At 42.1% G+C, this 17,047-nt stretch overlaps 5 protein-coding genes across 5 annotated transcripts; 2 read left to right on the top strand and 3 right to left on the bottom strand.

Moving 5' to 3' along the window:
- Positions 1-838: 838 nt before the first annotated feature.
- Positions 839-1,731, bottom strand: PHALS_12712 (uncharacterized protein; the record flags this gene model as incomplete). The annotated part of the gene is made up of 3 exons (XM_024728315.1): positions 839-942; positions 1,009-1,377; positions 1,542-1,731. 3 exons carry the CDS (start codon positions 1,729-1,731, stop codon positions 839-841), a joined length of 663 nt encoding a protein of 220 aa, XP_024578804.1.
- An 896-nt stretch (positions 1,732-2,627) lies between these two features.
- PHALS_12711 (hypothetical protein F442_18385) lies at positions 2,628-4,346 on the top strand (the record flags this gene model as incomplete). Its single annotated transcript, XM_024728313.1, has 1 exon — positions 2,628-4,346. The coding sequence occupies one exon, from the start codon at positions 2,628-2,630 to the stop codon at positions 4,344-4,346; it is 1,719 nt and encodes a 572-aa protein (XP_024578803.1).
- A 252-nt stretch (positions 4,347-4,598) lies between these two features.
- Positions 4,599-5,234, bottom strand: PHALS_12710 (uncharacterized protein; the record flags this gene model as incomplete). The annotated part of the gene is made up of 1 exon (XM_024728312.1): positions 4,599-5,234. One exon carries the CDS (start codon positions 5,232-5,234, stop codon positions 4,599-4,601), a length of 636 nt encoding a protein of 211 aa, XP_024578802.1.
- On the bottom strand, positions 5,233-6,235 carry PHALS_14625 (uncharacterized protein). The gene has a single exon (XM_036407525.1). The coding sequence runs from the start codon at positions 6,078-6,080 to the stop codon at positions 5,883-5,885; it is 198 nt and encodes a 65-aa protein (XP_036263219.1). The 5' UTR covers positions 6,081-6,235; the 3' UTR covers positions 5,233-5,882.
- Positions 6,236-14,397: 8,162 nt separating this feature from the next.
- PHALS_12709 (uncharacterized protein) lies at positions 14,398-14,605 on the top strand (the record flags this gene model as incomplete). Its single annotated transcript, XM_024728310.1, has 2 exons — positions 14,398-14,433; positions 14,492-14,605. 2 exons carry the CDS (start codon positions 14,398-14,400, stop codon positions 14,603-14,605), a joined length of 150 nt encoding a protein of 49 aa, XP_024578800.1.
- Between the last annotated feature and the right edge of the window lie 2,442 nt (positions 14,606-17,047).

Here is a 17,047-nt window from a genome sequence, read left to right as displayed (position 1 = left end):
GTTAAAACTAGCTGGGTTTAACACATCTGCCGGATACTCTAGTCAAAGGTTGAGCTTCAAATTTCTGTGTTTGCCGTTATTCATATCCAGTTCGCAAGTTGCGTGTCACTTAAATCCTCTCTAGACTTTACTTCGTAAAGCGGACCATCTGAGCCTTTGCGTTTGCATTTATCGTGGATTTGATGTTCTAACATTTTAAACGTAAAATATATTCTCCCTATGCACCCTCCGACACCAACCATAATTGCCTACGTTATGTAACGCAAAACATAGATATTCACAGCATTTTTCTTAAAAGTGTTTGTTTGCTCCGTAAGTTCTGTGCAGAACATGGTGTGATGGTCTGGCTATGGTCATGCAGTCATGTGGATAGTTCTCAGAGCGTTTTTCGGCAAAGCAAGATTATCTAACTTTTTCTTTTGATTTTTTTGTCAACGCTCACAAGATTCAGATTATCAAAAAAGCGCCAAATGTATGACACACAAATATCATCTTTACAAACTTGGTTCTACCCTGCTCTTAATTTGCGCTTTTATTTTACGATTGGGTTCATGACATTTTATATTAACAAATCAAATGCAGTAGATGGACGTACTTGTTGCTATTAATGTCGGATCGTCCATAATCATGATTACAAGCTTGACACTGATCCAATCAATTGGCTCATAAATATAGCTTCGTTCACCTCGTAGCCGATTAATGTGCCGTAGAAACCATGACCACTCTAGGCCTCAACACGTAATCAGCTTCCAAATCGAATCTTTATCTTCATCCCTTGTTTCATTCCCCATTCTATATGTCATTTCTCTTCCCGAAATATCATCAACGGAAGTAGCGGCTAGAATGACAGACCCTGCGTTTCTCCCTCATCGTGGTCCGACTCAGAATCGTAAAAGGCGGCTAACTGGTCTGGATCGGCAGTGACTACTAGGTCCACCTCATCTAAGCTCATCTGTTCCTTCTCACTTTTCACTGTTGTTTTTTCATTGTCCGCTCCGTCCTCATCACGATTTATCACCTTTTGATATGCATGGAGATCGTTTATAAAAGCATCATAGAGCTTTTGCCGTCTCAGTTCCAATTCCTCGCGCTTGCGACCTTCGGACTCCTGAGCAATTTGAGCTTCAAAGTTCTCAAGCTCGTGTTGTTGCTTGGCCGCAAACTCAGCATTCTGGCGGGCTGCGTTCTCTTCACAGCGTTGTAATAGTAGCATTTCCACCTCGTCGGCTTTCTCGGCTATTTTAACCACTAAAGTCCGGATACCCTCGAGCTGTTCGCGTACTTTGGACACCAAATGAAAATTTTGAGTCAAAAATCGCTCACTGGCGACTTGAGCGTGTAGCGCAGTACGTGTCTGGCTCAAGGCGATGTCAAGTTCTTTGCCACTTTAACAGAACGGTAATCACACGAGAGAAGTGTCAGCTGATATAATTTCTTTTCTATTGTGCATAACAACGAGCACATTCACCTGAGCATGAGTTTTTGATGATTTAGTTCAGCCTTCGCCTGTAATTTGTGCTGGGCAACAAGAAATTCTTGACCTTCATTGCGACCGGATCCTTCATGAGCCTCTGCTGCAACCGTCACATCGTTTTCAGACGGTGGATCAGTCGTTGAATTTATGACCCCAGATGTGAAGGGGTTTGAGCGGTTGCTAGTGGCCGATAATTCCCGCTCTACTACAGATGACAGCTCCCGCGACTTAGCCACGACGTACTTGAAGCCGATCATTGTCAAAAAATGTCATTTAAATGCAGTGACATGCTTCATACCAGTAATTTATCTAATCTACCGGTAGCTATACTGGCAAAACAGATGCTTTCATTCACAAAAAGCACTGTCTATAAGCTCTACATGCCAAATTGAACTTAATGTACTTTGCAAACTTCTAAGCTCTGGCCGCAAAAAGTAAATTTTTCATGTATGTGATGTCTCACCAGTTAAGAGAAACTGCACAATTCTAACGGCTTTGGCAACTCAAAAGTAGTATAATTCACACATTTGCCGCTGGTCGTAGAGCACTTTCAACCTGGCTTTGTCTGCATGGTTCATTGACCTGCGAGATGTATGTGTATACTGATTATTTCACAGCCGTGCAAAGAATTTTCCTTAACTTGAAGGCTATCTCAGCAAACAAAAGTAATGTGAGTGTCAAAAAGTCAAATATATTTAGGTGCTTCGTTCTATAATTGTGTTCATTACATGATAACTCAGACTAACAATTACGAAGTAGAGAAAGATTGCTGGGTCCGTTGTGGGAAAGAAAACAACAGCTGTTGTCAACATTTGTTATTCTTTACGCCAGGATAATCATGGCCAGGTGTAAACCCTGATACTCGATTGGTACACTTTTGTAAACTGTTCAAGCGACATATTAAAGTCATAGCTTTTGAGATGTTCAGACTTACATACATCGTTCTCCCCTAAACAAGAAAACAAGATGGGTGTGCCAGATGGAGAATTTTAAACCTGTCACGTTTGCATAGGAAACTGTGCAGACAGAACAGCCAGAACATTTAGCAATTTACGATCGGTATTACCACCGACTTGCGCATGCTAGTACGTAGGTATACAAAGTCTCCTCTTCCTGCTATTGTAGCATCCTCAACCGAGATTTAGCTATCGCAATGGCGATGACTTGGGCTTATTTGGGTCTAACATCAGTTTTTCTTTCGAACATTGCATCGATGCTAATTTCAATCAAGTTATATCGCGACTGGGATTTTCGAGTCTCTAGCGTTCGATGGTTGTTCCTTACATTCTTTGTTTACTTATGGCTTTACACACTTGGACGTGCCGGTTATTATCTCTGGGTCGTTTTGCTACCAAACAGGGAGTTCGTCGACGGCTATAGCGTCATCCCGTATACAGATAAGCAATTGGACCAACTAGGTATGTACGCTACGACACATCTCATGGCTACACGCAGGTTCATTCCGACCGCCGTTCTTTGTTACTGCGACGTCATGCACTTTGCTGTCGCCTTGTGGGTGTTTCCACTTACATATGAACTTTCGAAAATTGCAGCAAAATCGATGGATCGTGGCGCGATTAAAGAACAAGCGAAAATTCGAATGTATATTGTAGTTGGCCATGGACTCATTGGATTTTTTTTAATTGCGGTGGTTCTATTAAGTGTACTTGGACGCGGGTACTCGGGTTATACTTATCGACTAAGGCTGTGCATCTACATCTTACAGATTGTTACGATTGTGTATATGGGCGCTGTTTTGTTTCGACTTAAATGCAAGGGCCGCAATGTCGAGACGATTAATGGCCAATTTGAGACCTCGCCAGTTTACAAACGACTTAAATGGATTATGATTGCATACGCACTGTTTGCAATCCAGTTTGCAGCCACGTCATTGTTCACATATGTCCACTCTCCTCGTGATGACGCCATATTGAGTTACATAGGCCTCAGTCAAGTTATGTATAATGCAACTGGTTTGGCCCTAGCACTTTGTACAGGCTGCAGTCAATCTTGTATGTTACGAATATGTGGATGCTGTATTTCCGATGACAAGCTTGTTCAGCTCGTAGTCGATTCGACCCTCGATGACATTCCATACCTTTATAACCGTGACGTGACAGTAGATCCGCCAATTTTGAATCCAGTATTTGTTGTCACTGATATCGAATCATCATGTGCAATATGGGGTGTTGGTGACGGTAAGGTTATGCAACGGGCCTCACAAGTGCACGACGATACGCTCCGTTCATTATTGGAACCTTATCGAGGGTATGAAATTACAACAGCGGGTGACTCTTTTCAGCTAGCTTTTCATACAATTCGTGAAGCTGTCTCTTACTGTCTCGAAGTTCAAGTCAAATTACTTGGTGCTGAGTGGCCAAAAGAACTTCATAGCCTCAATCCAGCGACTAAGAAGCGGCGAGCCGGTCACCGTGTTCTTTTTCAGGGACTGCGTGTACGAATGGGAGTTCACGATGCCATGGGTTCGGATGGATATCTCCATCACAGTACTCACGCAGTGACTGGAAAAAGAGTCTACACTGGAGCATCGGAGGTCATAGCTAGTGAAGTGAGTGACATTGCAGCGGGTGGCCAAATCCTGGTCACGCGACGAATTGCTGACTGGTTAATGACCAACAAGGACTCTCTTACAATGGACTACTCGGTCGATTATATATGCGGCTATATGGTTCCTCAGGTGAATATGCCTGTGGCCGTGTATGAAGTGCTGCCTAAACAACTTGTTCGACGAAAGATTTTTTTTGCGCGCAACCAGGACAGCCGTATTCCACAGGTTGCAAGCCAGTCAGCAGCCTCAGGCTCTACTTTAGAAGAGAGTGGACTAGGCACCCCTTCAGGTTCTCCTATGTAATATAGTAAGTATGATGTAATGTTTCAGTATACTTTGCGTTGTGTTAACACTTCAAGAAGGCTAGACAATATTTTCGCCACGGACTCTTGTGAACAATTTTTCTAACAAACTCAAAATTTCAAAAAATCACAGAAAATCGCTTCAGATTTATCGTCACCGTTGGGTTGGTATGCTTTAACTTTGAGCCAAAATCGACTAAACGGTCTTCACAAAAAGCGTTCTCCCTTATGTGCTTCTGCAGTAGTTACTATCCTATATCTGGACACCCGGTTTTCGTTTCAATTGGTCGCGAAGACCTAATGAAAAACACCCACGTTGCACCATCTGGTGTGGTGGCACAAACGAAGCAGACAATGGCATTACACCATTATTCCCATCCAAACCATCCAAAATACCAGGTCGGTGCGGTCGGATATCCCCTCGTCGTTTTGTGTTGGTCGTTCGATTGTCCCTAAATACGCTTCTACGAGCGGTGGAGTTGCTTCCTTCGTCAACCTCCATCTTAAATATGTCGTCATCGTCTTCTGCAATTGTCGAGCCTTCGAAGTCAGCATCCTCACGATTTTCAACAATGTCGTCAGAATTAGAAAACAGCCTCGAAACCCATCTTCGGCCTTCGTTTCTATTTAGCCCCACACCTTTGGTGCAGATGCGCTTGTCACTTTCGAGGGGCCAGCAGCCATTGCCAAGCATCACTGATGGCTCCTCCCACGAAAACAGTTGCATTGTAGACTGTGTCGGGTCGTCTGACTCTTGTAAATCGTGGCTCTTACGAGACTCTACCAATTGACTTCCATGACAAGAGGAAGCTGTTGGCGACCCAGTGGGGATCTCGATTGGCGCAGACACGCGGTCCCTTCCCACAAGTTCGTTTTTGGGTGCCACCATTCGCTGTCGAAATAAATGCGACCGCATTCCAAGCATACAAGAGGTCGTCTTGTCTTTTAATGGCGTTGTGTTTCGCTTGCTCTTAGATGACGGCCTTAACTTGCTGTTTTGCCAAGCAGACGATGACACTGAGACAACTGACCGTCCTCTATCCTTATTGTGACTATCCAGCCGACACGACCTCTCATCCGTTGTGAGTCTTCCGTTCGCTGTTGCACATTGATCCCTGTTACTTTCATTCGGTCCACATTGACTGCACTTCACGTCCGGCGTAAAGATGTTGAGCGCTCGCAGGTAGTTGGCCCTCCAATTTTTGTTTTTAGTCGCATTCAGTGCCATTTGTTGGCTACTAGTGGTCATAAAATTGTCCTGAAGCTGTCTATTGCACATCGTCATCCAGCCACTATGAAACCTCACAAAGTCAAGTGAGCTTGAAATTGTCAATTCGCTCTTTGCCCTTCTGGCGGCCAGGACCGCGACGTTGGGCCGCTGCTGACTGGAGCGTCTGTTGTGACCTTTGCGGAAAGCTCAACGATTGGTCTGTGGCTCTTGTCTTCAAGATTTGCGTGCAGATGCTCGATCGTTCGCGGCTTTAGCGCGCAATGCGCTGTCAATGGGAAGGTCGGTCCGGTGCTGCTGTCCTGTCAATCAAGAAATGAGATTCGCAAAAGGTACTAACGAAAAAACCGGTACAGACGCTATCGTGAAATTTGCGAAAGTGAAGCCCATTTTTTTCATGAGAAGAGCCACTGTCGGTCCTAATTTGCTTGATTTTAACGGTTGTACTCGCACCACTGCGACCAGGCTCCACCATGTACAAGCTTCCTCGCAATAAAGAGATTGCATTGGTTACGTATATTGGAAGTTCGGTCTTATACGAAAGCACAGATTCGAAATACTGGCCTCATTCCATGTACAGTACAAATATTCGGTCGCTGGCTACAAATTTGAAACAGGAATTTAGAAAAACAAAGGGGAAATCATCAAAAATTTTACCACATTATTAAAAATGAAGTCAAATTATTCTTAAAAAAACAATAGTTTTTCAAGCCTTCACAAATTATGTCAAAAGCTTACGGTATCTCCTCTACTGCGCTTGCTCTTTAACTAACTGCCGTAAGCAGTCGTTTTTCCGCGAAATCGAAATAGACCTGGCTATCCAGAGGCTGAACCTTTCTGGGGATGAATCACGCAACACTTCCGGAAAATGCATCGTTAAGATTTGCGAAAAGACATTTGGATTGTGTATAATCGGAGCAAACAGGGAGCGCAGACAGGTAAGAGAGCGACTGTGAGGACTGGCAATTACATATTTACTGTAGAATAAAGTGTTTTAGCTCGGCGAAAAGGCTGAGGTCTAGGCATTGCGTCTGTGCAAAGTAGTGCAGCATCAGTTAAAGGAAGGGTAAACTGGAAAGCAGTCACCGAAACACTGTCTGGATATTATTGGAATCATTTAGAGATCGAATCCGTAAGTCACGTCATTCGCTGACTAGTTAATAGAGGTAGTGAAATTTAACTGAAGGTTTTTATTGAAGAGTTGAGATACAACGATCATACCCATATCCAGTACCTTAACAGTGACAACATGTTTCTGTCGTAAACGTCAAGATTAACGGCCGCAAGATTGTGTGGAAAACTTAACCTTGTGTTAATTCTATTACCAGAAATGATTACTGTTTTGGGCCAGGAAAAATCAAAAGTGCATTTTTATTTTGGTCTTGTACTTATGAAGAAAAGTTGCAAGATTAAATAGAATGAAATTTTTATGCTGCTGTGGGGCTCGAGCGAAGACTTAAGGCTTTCATGTAACACTTTGATGATCCAAGCAATCGTAATTGAAAGACTTCGGTGCGGAAAACAGTCTTTTGTTCGGTGATCTGTTTTGGATTTGGCCAACGGGAGGAAATCAAACCTCAGCTTGTATAACTTCGACTTGTAAGCCAGGTAAAGGACCACGATTACACAAGCCACGCTTATGCCAAACGAGTGATGCATATGCATTATCTAACATATGCACATCTGATTCGCTTGATCTTTTAACAGATGTCAGAACGCAAAGACTCAACAAATTCCAAAAATGAGGTGATAGCCAATTTGAAACCAAGACAGCCAGAAAGATATAAATTTAGCAACATGCTCTCAGTCTTTAAGACTGCATAGTGTAAGGTATGCATGTTCTGAGAGCTATCTCAGCAGAGATGTTTTGTATAAAGGGTTTCGGTCTCGAAGGAGTTTTTGAGAGGGAATTCGTAGTGCTAGCCATAAGAATCGTCAAGCTCGGACCAACTTCGAGATGGTCTTTTTTGGCGTTGGATTTAAGTTGCTACTTCTCTTCTCTTCTGCACAATTATTGCTTATACCGCTTGCACTTTTTCCCCGAAGGCGATTTGCTAAACTTGTGATTCGATGTGCAAGTATAGATCATCGACTTTGTTTTAAAATCATTGCAAGTATAGCAATAACTTGAATACTAAAACAAACTCATTTGAAGTGCCGCCCGTATAACTCAACGTTTTCATAAAAAGCAGAGGTTTATCGAAGAGCAAATTTTAATACACTTGGAATAGTCTATAGACCGGTCCTTATGTCCGATGCTGTGAAGTGGAGTGCTGTGCACTTTGCCTAGGTGAAGTTTTGACTCATAAAAGAAGCATTTATAAAAAAAGAGATTTGAGACTTAAATTTAGAGTTAATATGTTTTTTTTAATATATATATTGTATTGACGCACAGAATCATCTATATAGATTACAATATTTTGATAGTTATGAATATTTTCAGTTAGACAAAAGTGCAATGTAAAATTCGTACAATTGTACAACAAGCCAAGCGCCACCCGCGTTGAGCAGCATTTGTATGTAAGGCTCAACCCGTGTCACTCGCTGTTTTAGCTCGTTCTGATACCTACCTATTTAAGTCCGCACTTTGACAATATATATCAATCTATATGTGTGGCGATGTTTCGCAGCAACCGGAGCACAAACATCGTAAGTATAACAAATTTACAAAAAGGTGGCATTACTCAATTAGTTTATTAAACTTGTGCTTTTGAGAATGAGAGATGCACTAATCTTTTGCTTCTTAGTCGAAGATACTCTCAACTTTCCATTCAGGATTCTCAATCAATGCCTGGACTCTAGAACAAAAGGCTCTGGACATAGCTACGCATAGCTTTCCATAAAGAAGCCTTTCTATATGCTAAGATTCTGCACCGTTTGAATTTGTGTTTTACTTACCGTTATTGCAAAAATTGGTTGTACCTAGACGTTTTCAATATAATGAGGCGAAAACTAAATCCATATCTAGAACTGTGTAACGCGAACCATCTTTGGGCTAGCGGGTCAAATGTATTCATGCTGCAGCGGGGCTGCCGTAGCTTAGTGCTTAAGGAAGCGTCATTTAGCTCACCGACCTTACGTTCTTTACAAGAACAAATACGAGTGTAGAGGATCGCAATCCGCTAACTCCAAGAGTAGTTACTCCCCTGACCAAGGCTAATAAACTCTTCGGTTTAAAATCAAACTGATTATTATTTATTTTTATCTGCGACTAAACCGCCTAATGTTCAATGTATAGATCTTTCTAAATATATATATTAAAATATAAATACATGCATAACTACTGGCTACCTAGCCACATACCGTAATCTTGTCTGGGTGCAGTCACACCATGCACATCTCGTGTGAAACATACCCCTGTTACGAGGGTACGTGTAACCCCGTTATACATGCAGCGATTTTGATAGGTAAGCACCAAGGTCAACGTGTGCAGATTCAAGAATTGTGATGGCGATTCGTGTGATGTTCTATTTCGTCTTCGCCGAAAACAGCCCTGATTTATGTGTGAGTTTGTGCTGCGCGTAGCGCTCGTACTTGCAGCTGTTGTGCTGGGTAGTGTCATGTGAAACGTAATCAAATCTAATGAGCGTGAGAGCGTAATAATTTGATAATCGGGCCGGATAAAGTCGCACGTGCAATGTCTACATAAGCACATGTGGAATTTAGTATTATGAGAGCCGGATGTTTGGTACTACTCTGATTTTTTCATCTTTGAAGACCAGACCATAATTAAGCGTCGTCGAGAAGTCTTCATTTATCGTCATTGTTTATTTGTATTGATGTAGTGCTGCTATTATTAACACTTCGATGCGGTGCACTTATAAGTCTCATAAATGCAAATTTTCTGTAGATCTTTTCGATTCTTCGTCTGCTTTATCTGTCTACTTCAAATGACAAAAGTCAAATTAATAGCCCAAACTACTTCAGTCAAACCAGTTTATCCAGGCTGGAATCTCTTTAGATTAAAAGTATCCACTTCACACTAAATAAAAGCGCTCTGCTGTATCTGAACATTAAACCGTTCGATTAAACTCATGAGTTTGCTGGCTCGACTTTTTCTCAGCAGCATCGCTAATCGACGCATTTAGACTTTTGGTGTGATTTGTATACTGCGGAAGTGAAATAACGTCCGTCGCAAATTTCGAGTTGTTGATATCCGCGAACATTCTTTTGATGATGCGACCAGATCCATACAATTGAACTCCGATTATGTGTATGACCTATCAGGTTCTTCTTAGCCATAAATACAGCAACCGGTTTGTCGATCTACATGTTGTTTGAAGGTTTGATTACCACCAAATTCCTTTTGTTCTGCTTACTCCAATTTTACATCAGAACCGACAGCTGGTTAGCAGTGGATTTATCTTTATCGAAGTGAGGTTTTTCGTCCAATGAACATGGCGAGTATCTGCCCTTAAATGTGACTAGTTTTGAGCAGGCATCTATAGCTACCGCTGAAGTATTTTGTAGAATTACCGAAACGATTCTCACAAAAATACAGAAAAGTACGCTCATTACCCCCCCCATAGCTTTAGTTTTTTCTTGCATATGTTTCCCAACGTAGATCAACAGACTCAAAGTCATGTCAAAATGTAGTCGGATCCTTATCCCAAGCAATCAAGTTGACCTTCGCAAATGCTAACGATTGAGCAAGTTGACTGTTCGTCAAGTTTGAGTGGGTATATCAAGCATAGAGACGGTTGTATGCCCGCACACTAATGAAGCAAAAGAAGTCTCACATGAACCTACTCCAATGACGATCATCCCTGTCAAGCGGAATTCTGCTAATTTGAGACTCAGAGGCATTGACTTTCTGGTGCTTCTTCATCCGTCAATGAAAGCAGGCACCATCTTGTTGGTTTCGACTCCATTTATATTTGACTTTCATATTTTGATTGGATCCTCGCTCACGCAGGCTATTTACCTAGAACCTATCAAAAGAGGTTATGATCATGACGTCCTAGTTACCGACAAAACAAATTGTTTTATAGAACTACTTACAGAACCAAATAAAGAAATTGGTGGATGATGTCAATAAAACTTTTCAACGCCAGACCTGCTAGATTGGAGTAAAATGGCGGAGACTTGATAGCGCTGTAAAAGTGAACTTTAATCTCCAACCCGGCATTGTAGTGTGCAGAATCTATAGTCAACGTATTATGCCAATCCGCGAGGATTCTGTCTCAATGTATTCGCATCATTGCGATTTGGTAGTACAGCAAGAGTGTTGCAGCGATGTGATTTAGTTAGAAATGGAAGTTTGCGCTCATAATCATGCACAATACTCAAGCTGCATCGCTTTCAAGATTTTCCAATAACAGGGTAGCATCCGAAAATTTTGCAGACGCCTTAAGCCCACCAGCAGAACGTAGATCATCCTAAATGTTCGACTTTTTGTAATGGCAAAAATAAGCTCGTTAAATACGATGTTTCGAATTCGTTGGAGTAACGTAAGGCCTGAGTTCAAACGCTGCCATAATTTCCTTAATCCAATTTTATGTTTGTATCCGCTCGAATGCCTTCCAGACATTTGAATTAGTTGTTAAGACATTGTTATGGGATTCATCGCTTGTGCGCCATTCAAAAATACGAAGTAAGCATGGTGTGATTGTATTATATTACAGTGTTATGACACGGCTAGCTCTATCGCTTTTGTGTAAAGTGGTGAGTTGTAACCCATCCAGGTGTACGGTAAGCTGAGGTATAGCATGTGTTTTGCTATGCACCAAAAAGAGAAAAAAGCACATGCACGCATCCACTGGCGACATGTATATCCATCAAATAAATCGGTTGGTCTCGTTTGGTTCAGGTCTTTCCTGTCATTTAAGATCGCTGATTGTCTCGATTGTCATCATATAACTATCAGATCTGTTGTACAAATACTTTTGCAGATACGGCAACTCGGATCGCAGTATAGACCTCTACATTGATGTGGCAATTAAACTTTTGCGAGAGATCCTAATTTGAGGGCACAACCTATCCATTTGATGTGCAGTTGTCGTTTTCTCCTTCGTTGTAGCCTGAATAACCCTTTTAGTCGTCGCCCTCGCTAGTGCAGCAGATATCCATCAGCGGTAACATACGTTACTTCCACCAATGGCATTGAAAATCATTCGAGTATTTGCCATATTTCATGCAAGTGACATTTGCTTTGCAGTGTCACAGGGACCATTTATCATGCAGTAGATAATTGCCTTGTTGAGAGGTTTCATCGTCCGGTAGCTCAGCTGAAATCTAGTGATTTCAGTTTGTGTGGTTTATCATCCTCAAAAATGAATGATCAGGATATGAGCGTGTGTATCTGAGCTACAATGCGCCCTAAAACTATTAAACGGCTTTAAGCTTTTGCTGCCATTCTTTGGGTCCAATGTCAGAACGATCTTGAGAGCTTTGCGTTTCGTCCAAATTCAATTGAGTAAATTTGTTTCATGTAGTTTGACATGTAATTGTCACAAAGACGACTACTTTTTGATACGTTGTCACAATGGCCATCACATCTTGGTACAATCGGTAAATGTGACGCAGGCTTCCTAGATTTGAATCAAACTTATTTTTTTTAATACAAATTGCAATTAGGCGTCAGTACTGAATGCATCAAATGAAATTATTTCGATCATATTTAGATTGCAATATCGCACTAATCACTAGTGTAAGGTGGCTGCGTTGAGATTTGCATTATTAAGTGCTCAGCATTGACAGATGTGAATCTCTTTTTGACACTTTTAATTCCCACCCATTTGGTTTTACTCGCACTTAGTTCTTTGGTCCTAGTAATATTACTTTGATGTAGAGCCGATGATATTTATTTCTGATTTTGTCGATAAGTCACCTGTTATCGTAATGACATTTGTATTTTACCCTGCCAGAAATATTTCTATCGTTTAATCCGTGAATATCCAAGCCAACCCTCCGTTGGCTAGAAGTCGCGGGTATAGTGAAACTCGTACGATGCGTGAGTTTTATACGGCCTTAATTATTGATGATCACGTATATACTGCAGTATATCTCGATGCTAACTTATGTTGTCATCTCCAATCATTGCGACCTTTACGTGGTGGAAGAGGGCGTGAATCACAAAAAGTCCCTCAAACACAATGCGCGCTTGTGCGACGAGGAAGCAATTAATTTGCGATTTGGTAATAAGTAGAGCGCTTTAATACCTCAAAGTTAAATATTCAACTGAATTTAATGAGTTATGGTTCCTAGCTACATGCAAAACACCTCAAGGCCCCCCCAAGGTCTTACGGATAAAACCTTGAGCTCGTGATTTTTAAATCAAAGCGTACACTGAGGGGAAAACCCTTGTCAACTGATTCAAGATCTGGTGTGTACGGAGCTTGAACTTCGTAAGCTTGAATATCAACTTTTGTAGAAAGAAGTTAGTAGAAGGGAATGGCTTACACCAATCACTACGAAAGCTTAAACTTCAACTTTCGTGGAAAGTACTCAGCAGAAGGGACTTGCTTACGCCACCCACTTCTTTAGACAGAGACACGTCGGCCTCGTCACCAGTACCAAACCTAAGTAGGAACCAGCATTCTGTATCACACAGAATGTTTGTGACGTCGGAAAAGAGATCACGTATGCATTTGGGAACATCTTCTTTCATTAATACCGACAATGCCTACAAGAGGTCCATGAATGAACCTTCATGCAATGTCTAAGTGTAGTTCATTACACGAGGACACCGATGAAGCAATGTGTTCTCCAGGTCTTGACGGATCATCATATATTTTGAACATCAAGTCGACGACCTTTAACGTACTGTGTGCTCGATTCTGATATCTAAACGACATACCTGTTTCGCAACTTGCATTATGGTGTCAATATTCGCCAATACAACAAAATAAAATCAGCAAAGACCCCCTTTTGCCGATGAAAAAGATGCTGGCGGAATCAACAGTTGTTATCTGCGTAAACTTTGTATAACCTTTTTAATTTGGACCCCATCGCAGCATGGTTGAAAGGAGTCTAAGTAGTGACCCATAGCGCCTTGTGTAACGTATGTGTACTATCGCAATGACCCGTATAAAAGAGTATTATCGGACTTTAAGTGATCTATCACGCCACCCCGATGCATTTAAATGAGAATACCAGTTGTTTTCCCCAGCACGCCATTGCAATTTGAATCTAAAAAAAACTATAGTAAGGGGGCACCCATTAAATGTAGTGAAGAAAGGACTAGTTTGGCTCGAAGGCAATATCCTTATTAGGGTCCTTTGGCCATGTCCCTACATTGCAGTAGCAACACCGACAATTTATATCCTCTGTCTGCATCATTATGTCCTCAAATTATGTTGACGCTAAATATCCATGATTGGATAGCGTTTAAACCAGGAACATATTTTGTGGCGATCTCGTATAGTTTTACGCTTTACATTGCAATTTCCTTCCGTTTTTAAAGCGCATGGTTGTGTGGCGCTCGCAGCAAGCGGACTACATTTAGGCTCGTTAATCTCATACTATGGTGGCGCGGTTTTCCGTATCCTTTGGTCTAATCATGGTCGATAGACCATGTTCTTCTAGAATAGTTTCGCCGTATAATTGGTAATTTAACCTGTGAAATGTCAAATTAAGCAATTTACGAAGTCTCGCTCTGCATCGCTTTTTCATAAGTATTGGTGGCGGTAATGTAATTAACTATGGAAGCATGATGTATGTGGTAGTCCGCATACGCTGAGTTGACTCATCCTGGTTGCGTTACCCCTCGTTGACTATAAATTTTCATCTGTCTTATACTATCAGCAAAACCGTTGTACGCTGCTTCTGCTTTAACAAGCCGGACTTGTTCTTATATTGTCTCACCACGAAGTGCTGATGCATAATGTATTCGGTTCGCTATACCGAAGATATACACAACGTAATTATCGTTCAAAATTTCGCTTGTAATTACGAATCGATCTTGTGAAGTTGCTTAGGTTACCGGAGTCCTTACTTTTTATCTGACGCATAAGCAAACAAAGTGTCGAAAACCCTGGGCACGTTCTGCATGTCGCACACCAAAGCCACATTACGAATTTGCGTTATCATGAGGCATCACTATACGCGGAAGGTCATGTGGGCCAATGCTGCAGTACAGCAAGCTTTGCGATGATGCATAGCGAAACAGGCGTGAAAGCGCGCGCTTTGTAAAACACCACCAGGATTTTCAAATTCCCAGTCTCAAAAGATTTTTGTTGTGCAATGCATATTCCGTCCGGCAGGTTATCTGTGCGTATCGTCAAATTAAGTGTTTGGGGGGCGCGAAAGCGCATCTGCCGTAACATTTTACTCTTTCAGCTTACTATTTCACCTCGAGGGCATATCCACCAGTGAGGGATAACTATCTTGTCATGATCTGTAGGATATTTTGCGACTAAGTAGCTATTCCAGTCTCAAAAGCTTTTCGCTGTGCAATGCATATTGCGTCCGGCACATAAGCTATGCATATCTTCATTTGCGACAATTTAGTGTTGGGGGTACGCGAAGCGCATCTGCTATTACTTGAACCTTCCCAGCTTATTATTTCGCCTCGAGGGTATACTCTTTTGCGGAACATGGATCACTATCTTGCCATGATTTGTAAGATATTTCTTGACTAAGTAGCTATTTGCAGCGATGCGATCTGTTGCGATGCATGGTCGCAATATTTCACAAGCAGCTTAAGGCTAACACATGCACCTAAGCACTGTCATGATCAGGGTTGTTCTTCTAACTAGCTATTTGCAGCGATGCGATTTGTTGCGATGCATGGTCGCAATATTTCACAAGCGGCTTAAGGCTAACACATTCACCTAAGCACTGTCATGATCAGGGTTGTTCTTCTCCGCCGAACTTTCAGCTGGTACGCTCTTAAAATATTCATGCTTGAGGCAAAGCAGCCGATTGCAAATGCAGAAACATCACATATCACGTGAAATGAACTTACCACTTGATGTATGTTTCTGAGACACGTCAAGGTCGAGGGTGGCGATATTTTTTTCACATCCGACCCAAGTTGTGTCTTGCATAAGTAAAAGAGTCAGCGATATCAAAATTGATCCCTTGTAAAAAGTCTATACTTAATGTGAGATTTTCTTTTTAAAATAAAGCATATGTAAATTCGATAACGCACTTCCTTATTCTAAGGTGACTTGTGTGATCGATATATCGTCACCACGCCTCGATATTCTCCAAAAAGGGATAGAAAGGATCCGAATGATCCTTGAAGAAGGCTGGTCCACGCCACACACCCAGTGATCCACAAGTGTCCCCGAGACCAATTCCATTGCGACACCCAGTCCCTTTTACTCGCTATCCGCTCTGGCACAGAGGTCGTCAGATCATACTTATTCTGTTCGTCTCGCTAAGAACACACTCTGGACACGCAGGTGCCCACTTCTTTCAGAGATACACTCTAGTGACAGCGTGTTATAATTTTCCTTTGCTTTACTTATCCTAGCAATTCGTCGTAATGCAGCTTTTGGTTTCTAGCTCTGCTCAGCAAACCTAGCAAAACAATCGGTAGTTTCGAATATTTCCATACCTCGCACGCAAGCTGTCGTAGGCTCGCGTCCGCGCCAAAAACGCCTCGGGTTCCTGGTAGCTGTCGTTTGTGACCCAAAAATGCTCCATCAGGTATATGTGCGTGGCACCAGAAGTACAAGAATCCCATAAGACGCGCACGATTAGGTCTAGGTCCTGGACAAGACAAGGCTCTACGTAATCAAAGTTATTAAACGTCACTTGAAGACAAATCTTTCTACACACTTACCAGTGTTCCCGTCGCAAGACGCGCAGATATCGTATTCGTACGTAGAATCATCACTACCTCCGCACACTGTCTACTGTTTCGGCAGTCGCGCATCGTATGTGTATGTACAACCAGTCTTAAATATATCCGACCTTTAAAGGATCCATAGAATACGAGACTTTGATATAAACAACAATTATCCCTGTGTTGCGAGCAGCACCTCTCTCAGAGCTGGTCGCTCCATTTAGAGCTGGATCCCATTTACCACGACCTTTGTGCAGTGGAACAGAGGGCTATGTTCTTACAGTTGGCCTTATTGCGCCTACTAAAATCTAAAATTTCTCCTTGATGGGCTCACCAATATCGTTGGCGTGAAAGCTTGACCCTTCGTGCATCTCAGCTAAGAGCGATGGAGAAACGAATGAATCAAATGTTTTGTCCGGCTTCCAAGAAATGCATATACTGCCGAGCTGCTCAGCTGAAACTACCCTTTTGTCACCTACAACATGATCCAACGTCTGCAGAGCTTGCATCTGTTAGAAGAACGGCTTACAACATACGATGCGCGATCGAATTCCAGACCATAGGACGACATGATTGCGCCCACGATGACGCGTCAAGATTGCACCCAGAATAACGCCATAGGAAAGGCTAAGAGGTAACTCGGATAGTGAACTAAGGACCTCAATATACCCACTTTGTCTTTTCTAATGGTAATGAGCTCAAGTGACTCCGACGACGCGCCAAGCGCACCGACCCCAGT

This window comes from Plasmopara halstedii (assembly GCF_900000015.1).
Source record: "Plasmopara halstedii genome assembly, contig: Scaffold_650, whole genome shotgun sequence".
Lineage (NCBI taxonomy): Eukaryota > Oomycota > Peronosporomycetes > Peronosporales > Peronosporaceae > Plasmopara > Plasmopara halstedii.
Note: the sequence above shows the minus strand (reverse complement) of the source record. Positions and strands in the feature narration are given on the sequence as shown.